General features: G+C 38.4%; 1 protein-coding gene across 2 annotated transcripts in view; it reads right to left on the bottom strand.

Moving 5' to 3' along the window:
* Positions 1-1,111: 1,111 nt before the first annotated feature.
* LOC121629880 (splicing factor SWAP) overlaps positions 1,112-19,966 on the bottom strand; it is a 43,506-nt gene continuing 24,651 nt past the window's right edge. For both annotated transcript variants that reach the window (XM_041969767.1, XM_041969769.1), the window contains exons 14-19: positions 17,772-17,968; positions 12,262-12,626; positions 10,551-10,676; positions 10,031-10,165; positions 8,057-8,129; positions 1,112-1,842 (exon numbers count right to left, since the gene is read on the bottom strand). In XM_041969767.1, coding sequence (XP_041825701.1) covers positions 1,777-1,842; positions 8,057-8,129; positions 10,031-10,165; positions 10,551-10,676; positions 12,262-12,626; positions 17,772-17,968 — 962 coding nt within the window. In that variant the 3' untranslated portion in view covers positions 1,112-1,776. The remainder of the gene's footprint in view (positions 1,843-8,056; positions 8,130-10,030; positions 10,166-10,550; positions 10,677-12,261; positions 12,627-17,771; positions 17,969-19,966) is intronic.

Raw genomic sequence — 19,966 nt, 5'->3', positions numbered from 1 at the left:
AACAAAACAGTGATTTGTATTATGGACTGAGTTTCTGCTCTTCAAATTTATAATATCACAAGAAATATCCACATACAAATGTGAAAAAGAGAGTACAGGGAATTCATATAGAGTAAATCATGAAATATTTGAATCAGAAACACTTTATTCTGACCTTTTTATATTGTTACAAGGTTGGTGATGAATTCCATGCTTCGTCACCCATTTCATCAAAGACATGCTGAAGAAACATTTCAGTTTTGCATTTATTTTCTGTCCAGTTTGTTTTTCATTTGAACTTGTGCATTGGCCATCAAGAGACTGGCCACTAGATGAATCAAGCTATCTTGAGTTCAGAGTTCATCTAAAACTAAACTTCCAACGCCCTGGAATATTAACTACAAATGTTTTCTTTTTAAAGCCAATGCATAATTTATGATGCCCTGCAAATACTACAAAAGTTTAGTATGTGCCTCAAGCAATTGGCCTACAACCCTTCGTGGGCAGATCAAACACACACCCTGAATTCTTTAAGTATATTTGCAAGAACCTAATGACATTAAGCACTCTTTTGCTCTTTATTTTGTAACAAATAATCACCTGGCCCTCAGAGAACCTCTGTGAACAGGTTGAATTTGGTGTTTGGATCCCCATAAAGCTGTAAGATGTCACAAGTTCAGGGGATATTGAGCTTGTAACCCATTAGATGATACAAAAGCTTAAATAACTTTTACAAATAGGGACAACTGCTCATCAGCACTGTTTTAAGCTTCTTTAAGGTTCCAGCGTGCAACATTTAGGGGAGATACAGATACAGAATTACCATTGTAATATTCCAAACAGTTTTTAAGACAACATGCTAATGCATTTATGTCTTCTTAACACCTCAGGACAGCAAACATGGAGGGAAGTTTGACTTGTTTTTTGTTAACAGGATGTAATATGCCTTCTTTTGGCTGTTATGTCTGAAATTACCTTAAGAACCTGATAAATTTTGAAACCCTAATGTGTAAAAACTCTTTTATCCGAGCTACTGTACTGTATGTCTTTAGCAGTGACATTTTGTATTGTTCTCACACTGAGAGATCAAGGTTCTTTTAAATGTATGAATTAAAGAAGAAAAAAGACAAGCTCATCATAACTGAAACTTTATTGACAGTTCAGATTACAAAGTTGTTCTTCATTAAATTCATTACAGTAGAAACCAGGAACAGAAATTGAAGGCCACACACTACAGCTGAGGGACAGAGTAAAAAAATAAAACCGCTCCTCCAGTAAAAGGGTGAAGTGCTGGAGAGGAAAGAGAGCTGTGCAAGGAAATAAGGAGGAAACCAGCAGAAGAGAACAATAGCTGTTCTCTAGCTGTAAAACATAAACCTTCATAGAAGGAGATAACACAGACAACAGCTGTAGTTAATGCTGCATAAATGACTGACATCATTTAGAAGTTCATCTTAAGACAGGATGCTAACTAAAATTTATTTTGTCCACATTTAATTTTTAATGCACCAAAACAATCAACTTGGACCAGCTAATGAGCGGTTTGCTCAGATTGGGGCCGAAACCAAACACTACACCCCTGCTCCAGCTCCAGCATACTTCACTCTTACAACACTGCAGAAGACATAATATGGCCAAACTGAGTGTGCCCATGGTCAGATAACGTTCATAAATTATGGATAAACGCAACAGCTGAAACAGATGGGGGCCAGTTAAATCTCCAGGACATTAGAGACTGAAGAGAGGCGGTCTTCGACAGGCAAAGGTTGTCGTGGACCCGAGAAAGCCATCCCCTCTTCAGGAACTGGGAGGCTGGAAGGTCTTGGAGGAGGCGAGCATGGCTCGCACTTTGGCCATCAGGTCCTGAATAAAAAAGAGAAGGAGAAAGCAGACGTAGAATAGTGAGTTTTAATGAAGCACAGGTTGCCACTTTTGTGCATGTCACTGGACAGCTACAAGTCAACTGGAAGCCTGACCCAACACAGCCGACCATGTGCAATAGTCACAGGTGCTACACGTTTGTGGGTAACAACCCCTCTGACATGGGGGGGCTGCTGAAACCAGCAATGGCAATGCCATAACTTCTGATTCCTCACGTAGCCCAACCGTATCGATACGCATACAACGTATAAATCACTATCACTTGAAGTAAATAACAAAAAGGCATTAAGTCGATGTGGCAACACATTCCTTTTATCTTTGCAGTGCGATGCAGCTCCTCAGTGAATATTAATTCTAGGTATAATTTAATCAAGCTACTTCCTGAGGCATGAAAGTGCTGCTGGTGCTGCTGCTCCCACTGGGAATCAGCACAGCAGCTTGCAGTTGCCCTAAGCTCGCTGATTTGTTTCAACTCCTCAGCAGAGGAGGTCGTGACAAAACCATGTAGACTTAGTAAAATGTGAAGCAGACTTAACTTCTGTGGCAGCGCAGTGGAATCCATCTCTAAACATAGGACACAGTTTAAAAAGTCTTTTTCAACCCCATGCATATTTACAGGTACCTAATCTTCAACTACAACTGCTATGGCAACAGGTGTGTGATGGAAATAAAAAGCCTTCTAAAGTAAGTGCAGCGATAAGCAGAGAAACAGTGCATATGGTAGAAGAAAGGTACAGCTTTAAATATTTGCTTTCCCTTCCCTTCCCTCACTTTTTAGGTAGACTCTTCAATTTTGCTGACCGACCGGCCAATGCTTGCATTGCAGAAAAGGAAGTGTTCATTTGCATTGCATCCCACGAGTGATTTGTACATACTTACACAAAAATCCAGCCCTGAGCCCTCCTGACAGATGAGACAAATTAACAGCTGTAATCACAGACGGATGGAGCTGTCACATCAAATCACTCAAAAGGCCATTTTTCTAAAAACCCTGGTGGGTCTGAGAATACACACAAACACACAGCCACACACGCTCGCCATCTTCTCGGGATGTGGCTCCAGCTATAACTCAGCTCTTTGTCAGCAGTAAGTGTCTTAGCAAGAGAAACGAGAGCAGCAGAAAAAGTCTTATTACATCAATAAATTAATACATGTTACTGTAAAACTGTTACACAAGACAGCCAACCACATCTCCCCAACTTGAAAAGGAAAGGCTCGTATATGTATGGAATATTAACCTAAGTATTCTTTATATTATCCCCGTTTGTCACGTGAAAACAACACAGCAACTGAGGAACAATGCCCTTTGTGCTATATAAACCTGACAAGAACATTTTCCTATTATGACTTTAATCCAAGTGGACAAATGAACTTGGAGATGAAATTTTAATGACCCAGCAGTGGATGTAAAAAGCCTGCAGGAACAGGCCGCACATCCAGTCGCCCGATTCTTCTCAGGAGCTTTTAGTCCTTTGCATCCTTTTAGTTTTTGGTCTTAATGACACTTCTTTAGTTTCATCAGGCAGACATGTTGCAGCACTTAAAAAAAAAAGTTTCTTTAAACTTTTGAAGATGCTAAGAGCCCAGTCATTTTTTTGGTCATATATCTAATATTGTTATATTGTTTTCTGTCTTTTTTTACTAGTTTCAGTCCACCATTCTGCCATTCTTAAATTTCCTCTCTACTACTATAGATGAAAAAACTAAAAACTGATTCTGTCTTTATTTAACAGATCTACTTGCTGTCATTTCAATTTACTTTATTATCAATCTATGTATATAAGCTTTCTAAGGTTGGTATCTGTAACTACGACTGACATCAGCCTTAATTTATTCTTTTCCCAATAACGTCGTTGCTCAACTGCGGGATAAAAAAGCTTCAGACAGATTTTCCCAACTACTCAGCAAGGAAGTGAGATGTTTAACCAAGAGAGGTTGAACTGAGCCCAGCATGAAATTAGACCATTTTATTAATGTTCGATATGTCAGGATACCCCCCTTCATTCCATTTAAGAGAGTCTCTCTTCATTGTCCAAGAAAATTGCATTGTTCAGTTAGATGGACACAACAACATTAATGAATCACATGCTCAATCTGTTGACGGAACATTTAAAAAAAATAAATAAATAAGAAAAATAAATAAATAAAAAAAAGCCCTTACACAGGTGAAGATGACAAAAAAGAAAAATATTACAAGGCGAGAGAGAAAAAAGAAATAAAAAGTAATTGTGTGCAGCATAAAACCAGACAGCAGTTGTGATTATTGGCTTTTCTCCTGATGAAAGAATGAAACTTTGTTTGGCTGTACTCTAAACATGTATACAAGCTGCTTCTGCTGGATGTCATACAAACTACTAAATGTGTGTACCAGGTTCCTAAAATCTGTTACAACTTGGCATTCCTGCAAGTACTCAGTAATCTTCAAAGTGAATGTTATATTTTCTGATCTTTTTACTCCTGCATCACCTAGCTTGCAACTGGCAGTGCACATTGCCCGAGACTGAGAAATCAATGATGGCGTGAAATGTAAACAGGACTACCCACATTTGTGCAAAAACAAGTGCATTTCAAGTTGCTGCCTTCCACATTCCAATAAAGAGGGTTTTAAAGCCCAAACCACAACATAATTGTGTATACAATCTAATAACCACAATATACTTGGCTATTGATTATCAAGGGATAACATCAGGGTTAACGGGAGAAGACGGGGGATAAGTGCCGTGAATGAAGAATAGAGACACGGATGCGGCTTAACAGGCATCAGATAATATGGTTAATATCCCTGTTTGATTTCATCTCAGAAAAATACACAGATATGATTGTTAAAAGTCTGTACACTGCCTCATGCTAATATGCAGCACACACACAGGACACCCTTCCCTGAGATTAATTTCTTTTAAGTGCTCTATTTATTTCAGTCTTGAGGATTAATGAAATTTGATTGTCTGTTACAAAAGAGGTTAAATATTAAAACCAAATAGATATTTACTCTGTTTGAGAGTCCTGACAATACAAAGCGATATAAAAGCTCTTCTAAGAGGTGCACTGAGTATATATCAGCCATACAGCAAAGAAAGAGGACACAGGGGTAAGAGGAAAAAAAAAAAAAGCAGGGAAATGAGAGATGGGCCCAGGCAAATACCAAGCAACACCCTCTGGGAAGAAGAGGCCATTACGCAGATGAGGATTTGCTGAATTATTCAAGATGTGTTTGTAAAACATCACAGATGGGGGTATAAGTAGTTAGCGGTTTAAAATCAGGGCATAATGCAATGCCATGTTTCATGAAGAAGTTGATGTTACTGTGTTGAGATAAAGGAGAGTGGCTGTGTTAAAATAATAAAACAAACAAACAAAAAAAACAAAACAAAACAAAAAAAAGAAATAACATGTTTTTTTTTTTTCTTTTTAATGAGAGAAGTATCAAGAGATGTGTGATGCTGCGCCTGTTGTGCATCTGGTCAGTAAACACTAGGGGCTCAGTCTGCGACACACTTCGTCTTTCATCCCCACACACACGGTGGACAGTGACCAGGGGAAAGAATAAGCTGCAATTGAGTGTAAGTAGCGGCAGTGTTCACAGAATCGCTGGTATTGCCTCTTCATTCACACTCTGTTGACCTTCATTACAGTGAGTCTCAAAGCCTCTCGAGTTCTGGCCTCTGCTGCAGCCTCTCCTCACTCACTGTAACAATTGCTCTGTGTTCTTAGCACAAATTTATTCTCTTTGTGTTTATGTACAGTCTTAAACCTCTGATCCTAAACCTCAGATTAATGTATTTGCTTGGAAGATAATCAATACAGAAAAGTATTTAACCACTTTGTTCAGTGCAGAGACAAAACAGAAATAAATTACATTATTAAAAAAAAAGCTATTTGTGATCTAGAGAATAATACAGAGAAGCCCAAACAATGGGCTCAACTTATGTAAAATAGCTTTCATCAGAACTGATTTTAAGGAAATCAGAGAATTCACTGATGTCAAATTAAACAAGCTATTTCTGCAGAAAAGCAGAGTTACTTTTCTAAAAGCAGCTTCCTAGCAGCCATAATCTAAACACACAACCTCAAAATCATTTCATTACACCATATAGCCAAACATAGATGCCACGCTTTAATACCTCCTTGGACATTTGTCTACAATTGGCCATTTACTTCAAATGTGAGGAAATCCTAATGTCTCAAAGCTCAAGACTCTGAGCAGGCAAAGCTATGCCAAAGCAGAAATTCAGATATCTTTTTTAAACGAAATGTTCAAAAATCATGAATTGTATAAGGTAAGGGGTTCCATGCCCACATACATTTGGCTAGGTATCTTCTCTTACTTGTTATTAACTAAATTAATGGGTAGGTTCATTGCGTACTGTAATGTGGAGAAAATGACAGAATAGCTCCTTTATTCCAAGTCTCAACCTCCACAACTGCCTAGCTGCAGCAAATACTGAGTTACTGTTATATGCAGCTGCAACAGGACACTGATGAGGCTGGTATCAAAGAGTTGGTATTTTGACAGCAGAAACTAACTGGAAATGTAGACATACTCTATGTGTGATTACTACTATTTTATATATGAAAGTGTCTGAAACATTTTTTAAACCCAACAGAAGCTCGTAGTTTTTAAGAGGCATGATGACAGAGACAGCCGTTTAAAATACCAATAATTATAAGAAATGATGTACGAGTGCATTTTGTTGACATGGTGTTAATATTATCGTATTACTACCAACAGCACCAACTTTAAGTGCACACGGCAGTAGTTTGAATTCCTGTTATGAATGTCATCATGAAAATTATACAGTGGCTGACAGGTAAAAAGATGAAGACTCAGGAATAAACCTGCTCTCTGCCTCTACCACAGTTTAGTGGTAGCACTTCAGTACACAGCTTTACCTTCCTGTGATTGGTCCGCATGTCCAAACTATTTGAAAAATTATCTCACACGAGGCCACCTCTTTTTGTTGGACTGGTAGTTTAACACCTGCTATTCTAGAGCAAAAAAAATTGAAAAGTTGAAGACTCGGGTTAAAAAAATAAACTTTAGAAAACAAAATAACAAAACTAAAACCATCTCAATGTCACAATGAAAAACCCTGCCTGCTGTGTTAAAATTGACTTGGAAAGTCTTGTTCACTGTGGGCCCTTGAGCGAGGCTCTTAACCCTCCACAATTGCTCCCTAGCGTCGAAACATGGCCGCCCACTGCTCTCTAGAAATGGGTAAAATGCAGTGCAGTCATAGTTTCAAACAACTGATTGAGCTAAAACTCACTATTTGCATCTGTTAATCTGAGGTTAGCTGAGTGTACAAATCATTTGTTACCACATTATTTCACAAGTATTTTTAGTGGCCATTTTGAAAATGAATTGCCAGAGAAAAAAATAAACAAAACTTTGACTTATCTCCTTTTGTTGTCTGCATTTTTAAGCACTGGATTACAGACAGCACACTTGCATTGACCACTTCTTTGGTGGCAAAGTGAAATCTCATACCCCCACAGATTTTCAAAGCATAAGGCAAGATCACTGAGGCCTCTTCTTCTCAACTGTTAAAGACCAAATTTTTGCCCGTTTTCTCCCTCCTAGAAGGAGTAACAATGATAACAGTAATCTCTCAGGCAGGAAAAGCTGCTACAGTAGTTAGCATGACAAACAGCAGCCTCAGAAATCATCACATACAGTTTAAGCAACATAATTTAATTTAGATATCTGATCACACAGTTCTCATCAGACTGAGTCAACACACCAATCAAAACAGATTTTATATTGAACTTTTGAAGATTTCAAGCTGATAAAATGAAATGGTTTTAAATTTGTTCTGCAAACAAGGGTGGTTACAAGCTCTGAAATGCAAATAACTTCATTTGAACTTGCAAGAAGACATTTCCACATGGCAAGCACAATGTTCTAAAGAGACACACACAGACACATCTAACCACTCTGTGAGACCAATCCAAGGGCATAAAGTACTGATGTGTCCTACAAGCATCCAGTAGGTATGAGGGGGATCCGTCGATACAATAAAAAATAAAGTAACACTCCGAGACAAAGGCTATAAAAACTGGCTATGAAAGGTGAACAGCACTTAGCATCCTTACTCTTTGTATGATGGAAAAAAACGTACACCACTCAGTACATTTACTGGGTATGCTGTTAAGTTGAGCAGCGGACATAACTGGGATAAAAGCAAAAGAACAATACCTGAGTTATTTTGGACTGCACAGAGGACACTATGGATGAAGACACTGCCTTGTCTTTCTCCTGAGAACCACCCCTGAAGAGAAAAGAGAGGAGAAAAGAGGAGAAGAAAAAAAAATCAATCATGTTAGCAGGAGAGGATATACAATATTCATGGTATTTTCTGAAATGCTGAAGTTGGACAGGCACTGAGAGCAGCAGATAGAGGACAAGGGAGAAACAAACAAACAAAAAAAAAAACATGTAGAAGACAAAGACATGTGACTTGTAAGAACAAAATATCCAGCTAGAGCCTGAAGCCACCACCAAGAAAACAGCTTGGAGCAGGACTGTGCAGACAAACTCAGCCAAAACCGCAGGCGTCAACCTCGTGGCTGTCCAAAGATTTTATCCTCTCTACATCAAACATTTCATAATTTATTGAGAGACTTTTAAAACAGTTGCAATCATGCTCATCTTGTTGATGAACATGACAAAACTTTATTTAAAAAAAAAAACTAAATAAATACCTTCATATTTTCTAAACTATAAGTCACACTTTTTTTTTTCATAGTTTTGCTGGTCCTGCGACCTATAGTCAGGTGCAACTATATATATATATATATATATATATATATATATATATATATATATATATATATATATATCTTATATATTACTAGGCTTGTGATAACTACGGTATTTGCTGCTCCTGTATTACTGAAAAACCTAAAATCTAAAACATTAACTTAAAGACAACTGAAAAAGACTGAACACAAACAAAACCCTATCCTATCCTATTACAAACTGCAGGTAGTAAAATACACAGTCAAAAATGGTAATCGAGCAGCAGTTGGCGAAGTTGTTCAGAAACGACAACGAAAATGAAGAATTCAGTGGATTTAGTGATGTGGAATGAGATCAGGAGCTTGCTAAACTTGCTCACCAGAAACTTGCTAGTTGGAGTTGCTGGCTTGTTATGTTAACTTGGCCTATTCAGCCTCCCAGGTATGTTTTTTATGCCATTATGAAGCTGAATGCTACATAAATGATCACCGTCACGGCAAAATAAAAGGTGTCACGCCTTCAGAATTATGATTTTTTTTTTTTAAGATGTTACAAATGCAAATTATATTGTATGAATGGATCCATATAAACATAAAGTCTTACTTGTGCACATTTACAGACCACTGACAGTGACAGCAAAGAGGTGACAGAGTGGAGTAAAGCTTGTCACATACCCCAAGAGAAGCAAAGACTTGATTCTTGTTCTCAAGGCCGTTCAAAAAACTTTGCTTTGATTCGATCAGTTTATGACTGATGACACGTTTTATGACTGATGCGACTTATACTCCAGAGTGACTTATATAGTAATAATGGATAATAATTAGTGATGGTAAGCTACATGTGTAGCCACAGCTGCCCTGAGGACCTCACAGCTGCAGACTGATTGAAACGTGGCAGTTAATCCACGCCTACCACCACCAAACGTTCATCCACACAATGTGGGCTTGAAGCATGTTGGGCTGAAATACAGCAGGAAGGCTATCTCCTCTACTATTGCAGCTGACAGCTAAGTGAGTTTCATATGCATGATGCTCCTCTCTGTACACTGATAGACTAATTTATTAGTCATCAGTCTGTTTGCAGAGCGGGTCAGCGTCTGTGACCACGTAAAACAAAAAGAAGCACAGTATGATTGTTGTGTGAATGGCTGAATGAAAAAACACACTTTGTAGAGCATAGATAAGGTTAAAATATGTAGTGCAGATAATTTTCTTTTTAAAGGAAAATCTTAATATTCAGGTTATAGTGAAAGCATTTTGTATTTTTTTTCTTTACCAAGACAAAATATTGTGACCTCTAGCATACAGAAATTGTCCTTAACTGTTGGCTGAACAACCATCCAGCGAGTGGTCTAATTATTCAGTGAAATCACACCTTGGAAATAAGTATAAAAAGTTTAGTTAAATTTCTGACAAGTTTAGAGAGGTTTACCTTGAGTTGCCAAGGCTGGACGCAGGGCTGGTTGATGGGGATAAAACTCTGGGTGAAGTATACGGGGAGACGGAGGAACCAGCTGTTTGCAACCATCCTGATGACAATGAGCTCTTTCTTTGTTCAGGAGGAGACCTGGGAGGGCAAACAAAAGAGAGAGTAAAAAAAAAAAAACAGGAGCATAAACTTTTAGATTTATAAAGCAACGGGAAACAATAAAAAATACACCAACTTAACTTCTCTTTATTTACCTAAACACTGTCCAGATATTTGGCCTTAAAGATAGGATGTATAATTCACACAACAAAGATTAGAGAAACAAACATCATCAACAATTTGTTTAAAAACTGTTCCTTTTTATTTTATAACATTCAAAACTAAACCAGGATAAACATTTCAGACTACGATCCATGTGTGGCGACAGTAATAACATTTTCAGTGTGGAAATAAACACAGCTCTATGTTAACATGCCTAACGATTTCTCTAACCCATTCTTTTGTCAACTGCACTTTGATTTACCTGGATCTTGAACGCCCCCTGGGCAAGCTGGAGCTGCTGCTGGGATGATAGTGATCTCTCTCCTCACGTCTCCTGTCTGAAGAGGGGCCCCTCCTGTCCCTCCTCCCTGGGGAGTGTGAACGGGATCTGGCCAGACAAGAGGACAAAGAAAATAAAAGATGAGTAGGTGGCCATTAAATGACAAACCGCAGAGTATGAGAGAGACCTGATGCCTTTGAAATAAAGAAGAGAGGATGAATTTAAAAAAAAAATGGAAGACAATAACATTTAAAGAGAAATATAACTGAGTTTAAACAGGATTTTCCAGCCTGAATGTGGCACCGTTTTCATTAATCTAATTCAACACAGTTTAAATGCTGAGCAGTTCAGAATTCAGGTTATTACTTTAGTAAAAATTACACAGATTCTTAAAAAATTGAGATTTTTCTAAACTATCCTAATAAGAAAAGGGTATTAAATATTTATGAATAGTAATAGAAATTAATCACACTTTCAGATTTCGTTCCACAAAGGGCAGAGCTGAATACATTTGTCCGCTGGCTAGTTTGCAACACGTGTCATTTGCAAACATTAAAAAGCCATGTTGGAAAAGCAAATTACATCCTTCTAACTACTAAGCCAGAAAAGAACATCCAACACTCGACAGAAACTAGGACTATACTTAGATTAAGGCCTTGTGTAATAAAATAGAAGAACACTTGATGAGAGAATACTTGAAAAAAGGATGGTTGATATACAATTAGACCTACTTATATATTTTTAGGTTTGCCTGTTTTGACCAACGATAGGAATGTCATTTTTTGTTTTGTTTTTTCTCCCCAGACTTTGCTAACTTTTGCAACCCATATGCAAAGGTGAAGATGATGGATGATGTACCACTGGAGTGGAAAAGGCAAAGTGTGTGGCAGCAGCCGTGGTGTGTGCAGGCAGCTGTTTGCCTGACAGCATGATCATGTTCACTGCAGCCATTTCAAACATAACATGAATAGTTAAATTGTCCTGGACAAAAGATGCACTGCAACTTAAGACATGATAAAAAAAAAAATAAAAAAAAACTACTGACATTTCTTAATGCATTTGATGCCAAGTTGGATAACTTCATCATTATTAATGATGATGATCCTGTCATCATTTAGCCTAGTTAACCTGATTCAGGTAAAACTGTAAAGCCATGCTATGCTTTTGGGGTTGAAAGGTTAGACTTCAATGCACTCAGCCACAAACTCTGCTCTGCAGTGCGCTCAACAGCTGCCCGTGAGTTTCTACAGCTTAAGTCTCACTAGCTGCTCGGTGCTCCTTGGAAAAGAAATGTGATGATGAAACAACTGTGATGAAATAAGTTGATTTTGCTTTTGAGCTTTCATTTTTTTCTTACAGAAAACTTCTTGTGAAATTGTTCTAACTCTGGAAGAAGTTCAAATGATGCTTATTTTAAAGTTTAGACAGAAGTAGATTTTACATATTATGTTTTGTTTCGAAAAACTTGTCATCTCACTATCTTCCCTCGGGATCAATAAAGTATCTATCTATCTATCTATCTATCTATCTATCTATCTATCTATCTATCTCTATCTATCATCTCCGTACAAACGCTCCCGTAAAGTTTGGGTTTAAAGGTCTAACTTTTGTTAGAGCTATAAATGAAGTCCTGATCACTGTGCTTTGAACTGGACTTTTGGGATACTTCATGGCTGGGTCCTTAATGTCTTACCGGGACTTGCGGTTTCTTCTGTAGGCACTTGGAAGGGCATGTCCACCCTTTGATTTCGATCTTGATCTTGACCGTGACCTCCTCTTGTGTTTTTTCTTCTTTTTGTCTTTTTCCCTTCCTTTGTTGCGATCTCTGTCCCTCTGTTTGTCTCTGTCTCTGTCTCTAACACGATCTCTGTCTCTATCTCTATCCGAGCCTTTGGATGCAGCATACGAGGACGAGGATGATGAGCAGGAAGGGGCTTCCCTGCTGCGGGTGGCTTCATGGTTTTCCACCCAGCGTCTTTGATCCTGAGGATAAACAGGTGGTGCATGGTATCCTTGAGGAGGTGTAGGATTGCAGAGAACAGAGTAGGCTTCTTGCAGCTAGAGAGAAGGGCAGAGAAGCAGAAAGCAAACAACATCAGTGTAACCAGCATTGTTATTTTGTACTCTGAACCTCCAATTAACTAAGACAGACAGGAAATAATACCATTGACAAGATTAAATGTTCCTTCTTTCTTTTTGACTTCAGGGACACTGACTTGAATTCCCAAATACTTTGTCCCTCTGTACATCTCTGGAAAATCAATATAGAAGCCTGTCTGTTTTACGTGATGCAGGAGATGCACAAGGCTGACAGTATGTTGAGATTAAAGGTTTATTTATTCAATACCTCCATGTGTGCCCTTGTCAATGTTTAATATTAATGCACCTCACATGGGGATGGGTGAATTTAAAAACCTTAGAGTCGATAAAACACACAGGGAAGGTGGCTTATCATATGGGAATTTGACTTATTCAAGGGCTTTCTCTAGGGATGAACGACTCGATTAATTTAAGATTGCTTTATGTCGATCACAGTGATAAGTATGAGACATTTTTAGTGATCCATTTACAGAACCAACTGTGTATCCCTTGGCACACTCCAGTTCACGAGCTGGCGGTAATACACCTCTAAGCTGGTTTTTAACCACCTAGAAAACCCGGAAATATAAATAAATAGTAACATAAAAATGTTAGTGAAGTGAGGAAGGAAAAGCAGAAGAAAACGAGTCTAGCCAATAGAGGGACAAAAGCAGGAAAAAGACTGAAACTGAACTGATTTTCACTACATCAGTAATATGAAGCTCTGCATCCAGAAAAAAAAAATGCACACTTTGATGTGATTTGGTAAACAGGACACGCAACTAATTTGTTTAATCACCTAAAAAGCTAACATCCTACCAACTACACAGACAGCCTGAAAGTGCAAGCAGATGTTACTCAGTGCATCAGTTCTTGTAGTGCAAGCGTCAAACAGAAGAGCCTCATGTCATCATTTGTGGCTTCCTTATAAAAAGCATTAAAAACAAAGCAGTGATAACAAAAGCCGTTTCATATGTCGTGGTAAAAACGTGATGCTCCTTTTGGTACTTTTGAAATTGACACCTTTAATAAACTCAATATCGTGATCAATTTGGAAAATATATTGTGATTTTTTTGCCATATTGGCAAGTCCTCTCTTGTTCTAACTTCTAGGATTGTAAACATAAAATATTTACAAATTTATATGTGTGTGTGTTTCATTTCAATAAGTGATAAAGGATCAGTAGTGAGATATGAAGGAGAATTCTTTACCCTTTTTTTTTTAAGGGTTCATGAAGACATGCACTCAGACAGATGGGATCCTAACAGGCTGGCTCACAGAATGAAAGCGTCTCATTGTCAGGGGGGATTATTACTCTGATTTTTAAAAATTTTTTTCTCCCAGAAAACACTACTCAGCTAATAGAAAGAAAAAAAAAAACCGTATAGGTTACACAACACAGTGAAGCCCTCTGGCTTCACACTGAGTTACAACTGTCAGCTGCAAAGTGCCTCTAATTACCCCAACATGGGTCTGCCTGCTCATTTAAGATTCATCTGCTGCTGGAGTCATGTTGAGGAAGGAAAAAAAAACTGGATTCAGTCCATCAGCGGATTACACGTGTCACTAAATCCTCCTCGGTCAGATGTTATCCAGCAGGGTCAAGTCTTCGACTGCTCCAAAGATCAGTTTTACATGTGTGCGACGAGGTGATAAATAAAAAGCTACCAATGGTAAACTTTATATAATACATTAATTAAAGTGATAAGACCCCATTTCATTCCAAACCTGGGAAAAAAATAAAAAAATAATAAATAAATAAAACAACACTGAGTTCAGCTGAATAAAAACAGAGCAGATGCATCTCTCAAGCCCAGCCACCCCCACCTCTAAACCATCTGCTTAAATTAGTAAGAAATGGGTGGAACATAACAAAAGAGAGGGGGAGAGAAAGAGGATGAAAGAAGGCAAATGGGATGAAGGAGCAGACGAGGGAGAGAAACAACAAAATGTGGTCATGACATAATACAATCACACAATATCTTAAAAAAAAGCATTTATTTAAATGAGCAGTGAAGGAAGTGTGAGGAGAAAGGGCAATGGAGGAAATAACAGTGCTTTATCGGGATATGTGGGTTAAGGGAAATAATAAAATGATAAGAATTAGGACTAACATGTGGGAAGGTTATCCCAACACCACACACAGGAAACGTTTGCCTTCTACACCTGCTCTGGTAAGATATGGAAGCTCAGCTGCCCGAGCTATGAAAATAAAAAGGGAGACAGTCTGGGAGGAGAGAAGAGAAATTACATGCTCTCAGATGTAATCATTCTTGTTATACTTAAAACAACATCAGCACACATCTTTATCTAATTAATAAGAGCGTTTTAAGAGGATTCACTGTGACAAACAGTATTCATCATGCACACAGTAGTTGTTAATTAAGATTTCAGCTTTAAAACCAACCACTGATAGCACCCAGTTAAGAGAACTGAAGACACAGTTAAGTCAAGTTAACTATGCAATATCCATTTCTGCAGAGGACTTAAAGACCATAAAGGAACCGGCGCACAAAAGCAGCAACACCTTCACTCGCTACTGAAAAGAAACATAATGAGTTACACTGAGATTGCATAACTGAAGCACTAAAATACACTCAGAAAAACAAAGACTGTCTAGGACTGTAAAGTTTACCCAAGGGCTTCAGTTTCATTGTGACAGCTTACATTATCCACTTCATTCTTGTTGTATAATCAACACAATGAACGCCATGTCAGACATCAACAAATCCAAGTGGGCTCCCTCTACCAGCTCAGCACGCACACAGCATCAGCATTAACATCTGTCCTCAAGCACATCTTAACACGCTGAGGCTTTGTACAATTCTGGCTTTCCATAAATACAGCGACAATGTTAAAAATGCTGCGATCAGCTGTAGTCACTGAAGCCACTCTGATCTCCCATTGCTTGCTCTAAATTCAGGTTATATTTGCTCGAAGAAGAGTCTCTTCTAATGAACAAATCAATACAAGCTTGAGCAGTTTTTTTTCCTCCCCCATCTCCTCTAATTGGGCAGCAAATTCTCTTGAAAGCTTTAATTCAAAGAAAAAAAAAACTCTCTACTTTAATGATTATAAGGCTGTCCAAGTGAAGTCCCCTTTCCTAACACACACTGTCTTCCAGTGATGATTACACTAACATACTTTAGGTTTTAAAACCCCTCTGAGATATAGTATCTATAAGAGTAAACACCAAGAAAGCCAACTCAAAGATGTCTTTTCTGCTCCGTAAAAGTTTGTGGCCAGAGAAGTCATTCCTCCTTCAGGAGGATGTACGTATGCTCTTACAGCCTCTGCAGAAGTCACACAACATCTGGAAAATGACAGGGCTGGCACAGCAGTGACAGGAGCCTACCCACCGCCACCTGGCTTCACAGGCAGCGGGCCAGTTCACCACGCATCAGTTGATGCTAACACGAGGAGATGACGTGCACCATCCATCATACAGACCAGCAATCTACACATCAAATGACTTATTTACACTATAAAGTATTGTTCTGTTTAGCATGACGGACAAAAGGCTGTTAGAACAAGGATTACTGCCCTAATGGAACTTCACACTGGAGAATTTTAAAGCAGATATTTTGCTTTACCTCTGGGGCAAGAAGATGGAGAACAGGGATGTTAGAAGACATGGGGAATAATTGTTCACTATTTGGCATTAGTCTTTATTGGACTGGTTGTTTACTTTGAGCACTTTACAGTACAACAGTTTCTAAAACATTCTTGCTATTGATCAAAACAAAAAGTGTGCAATATTTTTTACTTTTGCTAACAACGCATTGCAGCTAAAGAATGTGCAAGCATATGCAAAAGCACACTGGTTTTTACAGAACACAAAGTCATTTGAGGAAATTAGGAATCAATAAAACATAAAACCTAAACATTTAACAAAATCAGCCAAACTATTTGACTCAACCCTCTCTCTTTCTTTTTTTTAGGTTTGAAACAGTGCATTGGTTCAAGGAAAAGCTGCTAGAATTCATTATCAGAGCCAGCAGCTGCATGGCGAAGAACTTATTCAGCATACAAATGCAACCTCTTCTTTTTTTAATGACTGAGTGAAACCTCAGGAATAGAGCAGCCTGCATGAAAAGCATCTGGGATGGGCTTGCCAGCTCATTAATATTTGTGATACTCTTTATCTTGTAGAAAAACAATGTTTAAATGTGCACTGTCTGCCAACATTGTCTTCTATGTGATCGCATGTAAAACATCTACTCTATGCATGTTGATATGCCGCATACAAACTAAGATTCAGAAAATATTCTCCTTTATCTGAATAAGTGCTGATCCCAGAGTGGATGGTTTTAGTACGGAGAGTTGACCATTATTAAGAACAAGTGGGCAGATTGATGCTTCATTGCTCTCCACCTGTGAACCAGATATTACCAAACCCTCCATTTTACCTCTATTAGTTATATTGTTTACATGCAAGGGACAAAATGTAGTGAAGCAGCTTCAGAAAAAAAACTATTTCCCCACACTTTTAAGTGGAAATTAATTTGTCAATTTAATATTAGTTAGATAAGGAAATGAACAGTGGGAAGTGTCATGGTGCTCTCTGACATCTATGTTAGTTCAATATTTGATTAAACTGTTGCACTCTGAAATGAAATGGCAATATGACTTTGTATATTCTGAGAATTTTGCTTTGAATTTTAATTTTAAACTAAATATGCTGCCCTGACATTTAATAAATGAATATCAAGCAGCTGATTCAGTTATGTTTTACATGCAATCATTGGACGTGTCAAGAAAATAACTGATTGCTAACAGCCGTCTCCTCTCCTCTGCAACGCAGTGATTTTTGCAGAGTAATTCAGTAATGCAGTTCCATCTGACACAGAATATTTTCTCCAATAACAAAGCTTAATTTCATCCTTATTAAAGGACACAGAGCTTGGTAAAAATCAATCGCCCGGGCCTCTGATCACACATGACTAAAGTTTAACATCAGTAGGAATTAGTCCTGCTGGGCGCAATTTTACTGATCTTAAACACTTTGTTGGCATTTTAAAAATAATGTTGGTATGAATCTAATTAGAATTTCAGTGAGTGATAAGGCCACTCATACACCCAATGGCAAACATGGTCTATCTTTAATAAGAGTATTCCCCTACCTCAAGTTGTACACTTGAATCGAGCTCAGTTCTCTTGGCCTCAGGCTCCCCAGCAACTGGGCTACGGAGGGTCTGTAGGAAGAGTGCTGCTTTCCTCTTCCTTTCTGCCTGTAGCTGTTTCTCCTTGGACTCCTTAGATGCCTGCGCCAGCTTCTCCCTGGCTGCAGCTGCTAGACGATCCTCCAGTTTTTGCTTGGCTGAAGAGGAAGGAGATGAGAGGGTAAACACAGCAGAAATGGTTGGATTATAGTCAATATTACAAAAAAAAAATTACTACTAGAAGTAGCACGTAGCAAGTTTGTTCATGGCCACAAATTATCTTTGAAAATAAATTAAAGAAACAGAAAAGAGGAACATCAGGAGAGAAATGGAAAAGGGTATAAAAGTAAAAATGATGAAACGTGAAGAAACAAGCAAAACGTGAAAAAAAGATGGTCTTCTGAGTTTCAAGCTGCTGTCAATCAACTCTCCAAGTCTCTGATTATACATAATTTTATGCAATTCAAGAAAAGTAGGAGGTAACGAGTGGGTGGAGGAGAGAAGATAGACATCTGACTGACAATGGGAGTGGGGGGAAAAAAAAACTTGCACAATTTAAGGGATGAGAATGGGAGCTGAAGTTATGGAAACGAGCTGGAGAGAGGTAAGGAGATGGCATGAAGAGGGAGACAAGGCGCTGAAAAGCAACAGCATGAGCGAGACAAAAGAAAACAACACACTGTAAAACAAAAAGCAAAGGCTTGCAGAAAACCTGTTTTTTTTTTTTTTCCTTTCAGTTATGCAACTACTGGGGCTACTGTTATCTCTCCAGTGTTAAAAATAGGCCAGCTGCTGAGGCAAATCACAATAGAGTACTGCAGACTCCAGAATCAATGACTACCCCAGAAAACAACACAGTGCTGGCATTTGATTTAATCTCTATGAACTAAATTTCCTCACAAATATGCAGATTCTGAGAAAAATGCAGGACACTTTTGGTACTTCCAGGTTTTGTGGTTACTCGCTTTAATCCAAGCTTTGGGTGCATGAGTGTGCACGGTCGTGAAACGGATTCATCTCATCTGATTAATGTTTAGCTTTTTTTTCGTCATTCCACATCAACCATGAACAATCTCAAAATTTTAGCTATTTAAGCAATCTGCCCACCATTATCAAGGTTTACCTGATAAGAGTTTGATGAGGACTTAAATATTATGAAGTTGTATGGACTTTAACATAAAATTGCCTTAGCTCCCAAATTACAGCAGCCACAATAAATGCAATCAAGTCATTAATAGTACATTTCTAATACTCTCAAGCAGATTATCCTAACTTTAGAGCTACTTTTTCTGATGCTACATTGTATTTAAGTTGTCTCACTTACGCTACTAAACATGCACATTCACTGTGAAATGCTTGCAGCCTTATTTATGTTGAGTATTTATCAGAGGGAACCACATCTAGTGTGTGTGGCTTTTTCGGCCCATCACTACAGATTAGTGTTAGCTATTTGCCACTGATTCTAGTGCTATCTGATCGAGTTAGGGCATGCTGACTGACAGCCACTTTGCTGCACAGCAAAGGCAATTCAGTCAGCGTTTTATTCGGCTCTTCCAGCCTCTTTCTCTGGCCGCCTGTCAGCTTCAAAAGAGGACATTACACTCTAAAACTGTTCCATTGAACCTAAAAGGATCTGTCAACCTCTTTGATGCTGAAAAGTGGGCTGTTTGTATTTGACTGTCTGTCTGTCCATCTTTTAAGGTTCTATTATGCGGCTGCCTTTCTGGTCTAAAGGAGATTATTACGTGTGTACCCTCTAATATGTTTAAAGATCCACACTGTCTCAAGAGCATTTGGCCGAACTACCAACAAGAACATAATCATGTGTATTAGTCAAACTTGGCAGTTAACATTTAGGGGCTTTTTAAGACATTCCTTTAATATCCACAGTAAAGTAAAAAATAAAAAATAAAAACAGACAGCCTGGTGGAAACTGGTGGAATACTGTTCTTCTTGGCGGCTTCTTCTTATAACTTTTAAGTATCATAAATTTAATGAAGGAGGTTTTAAAGTGGCACCGCTAAATTCTGGCAGATTTTTACCCCTTGCTGCCCCCTGACGACGGCTAATTCAGCATCCGTCTTGCATCCTGTCTCTCCAGCCAGAAAAGGCCAGTTCAACGTGGACCGTCGTCTCATCTCCCTCTGTCTCTCTCG

This window comes from Melanotaenia boesemani, chromosome 19 (genome assembly GCF_017639745.1).
Source record: "Melanotaenia boesemani isolate fMelBoe1 chromosome 19, fMelBoe1.pri, whole genome shotgun sequence".
In the NCBI taxonomy this organism is placed as follows: domain Eukaryota; kingdom Metazoa; phylum Chordata; class Actinopteri; order Atheriniformes; family Melanotaeniidae; genus Melanotaenia; species Melanotaenia boesemani.
The sequence above is the reverse complement of the archived record's forward strand: the minus strand, read 5'-3'. Positions and strand labels throughout refer to the sequence as shown.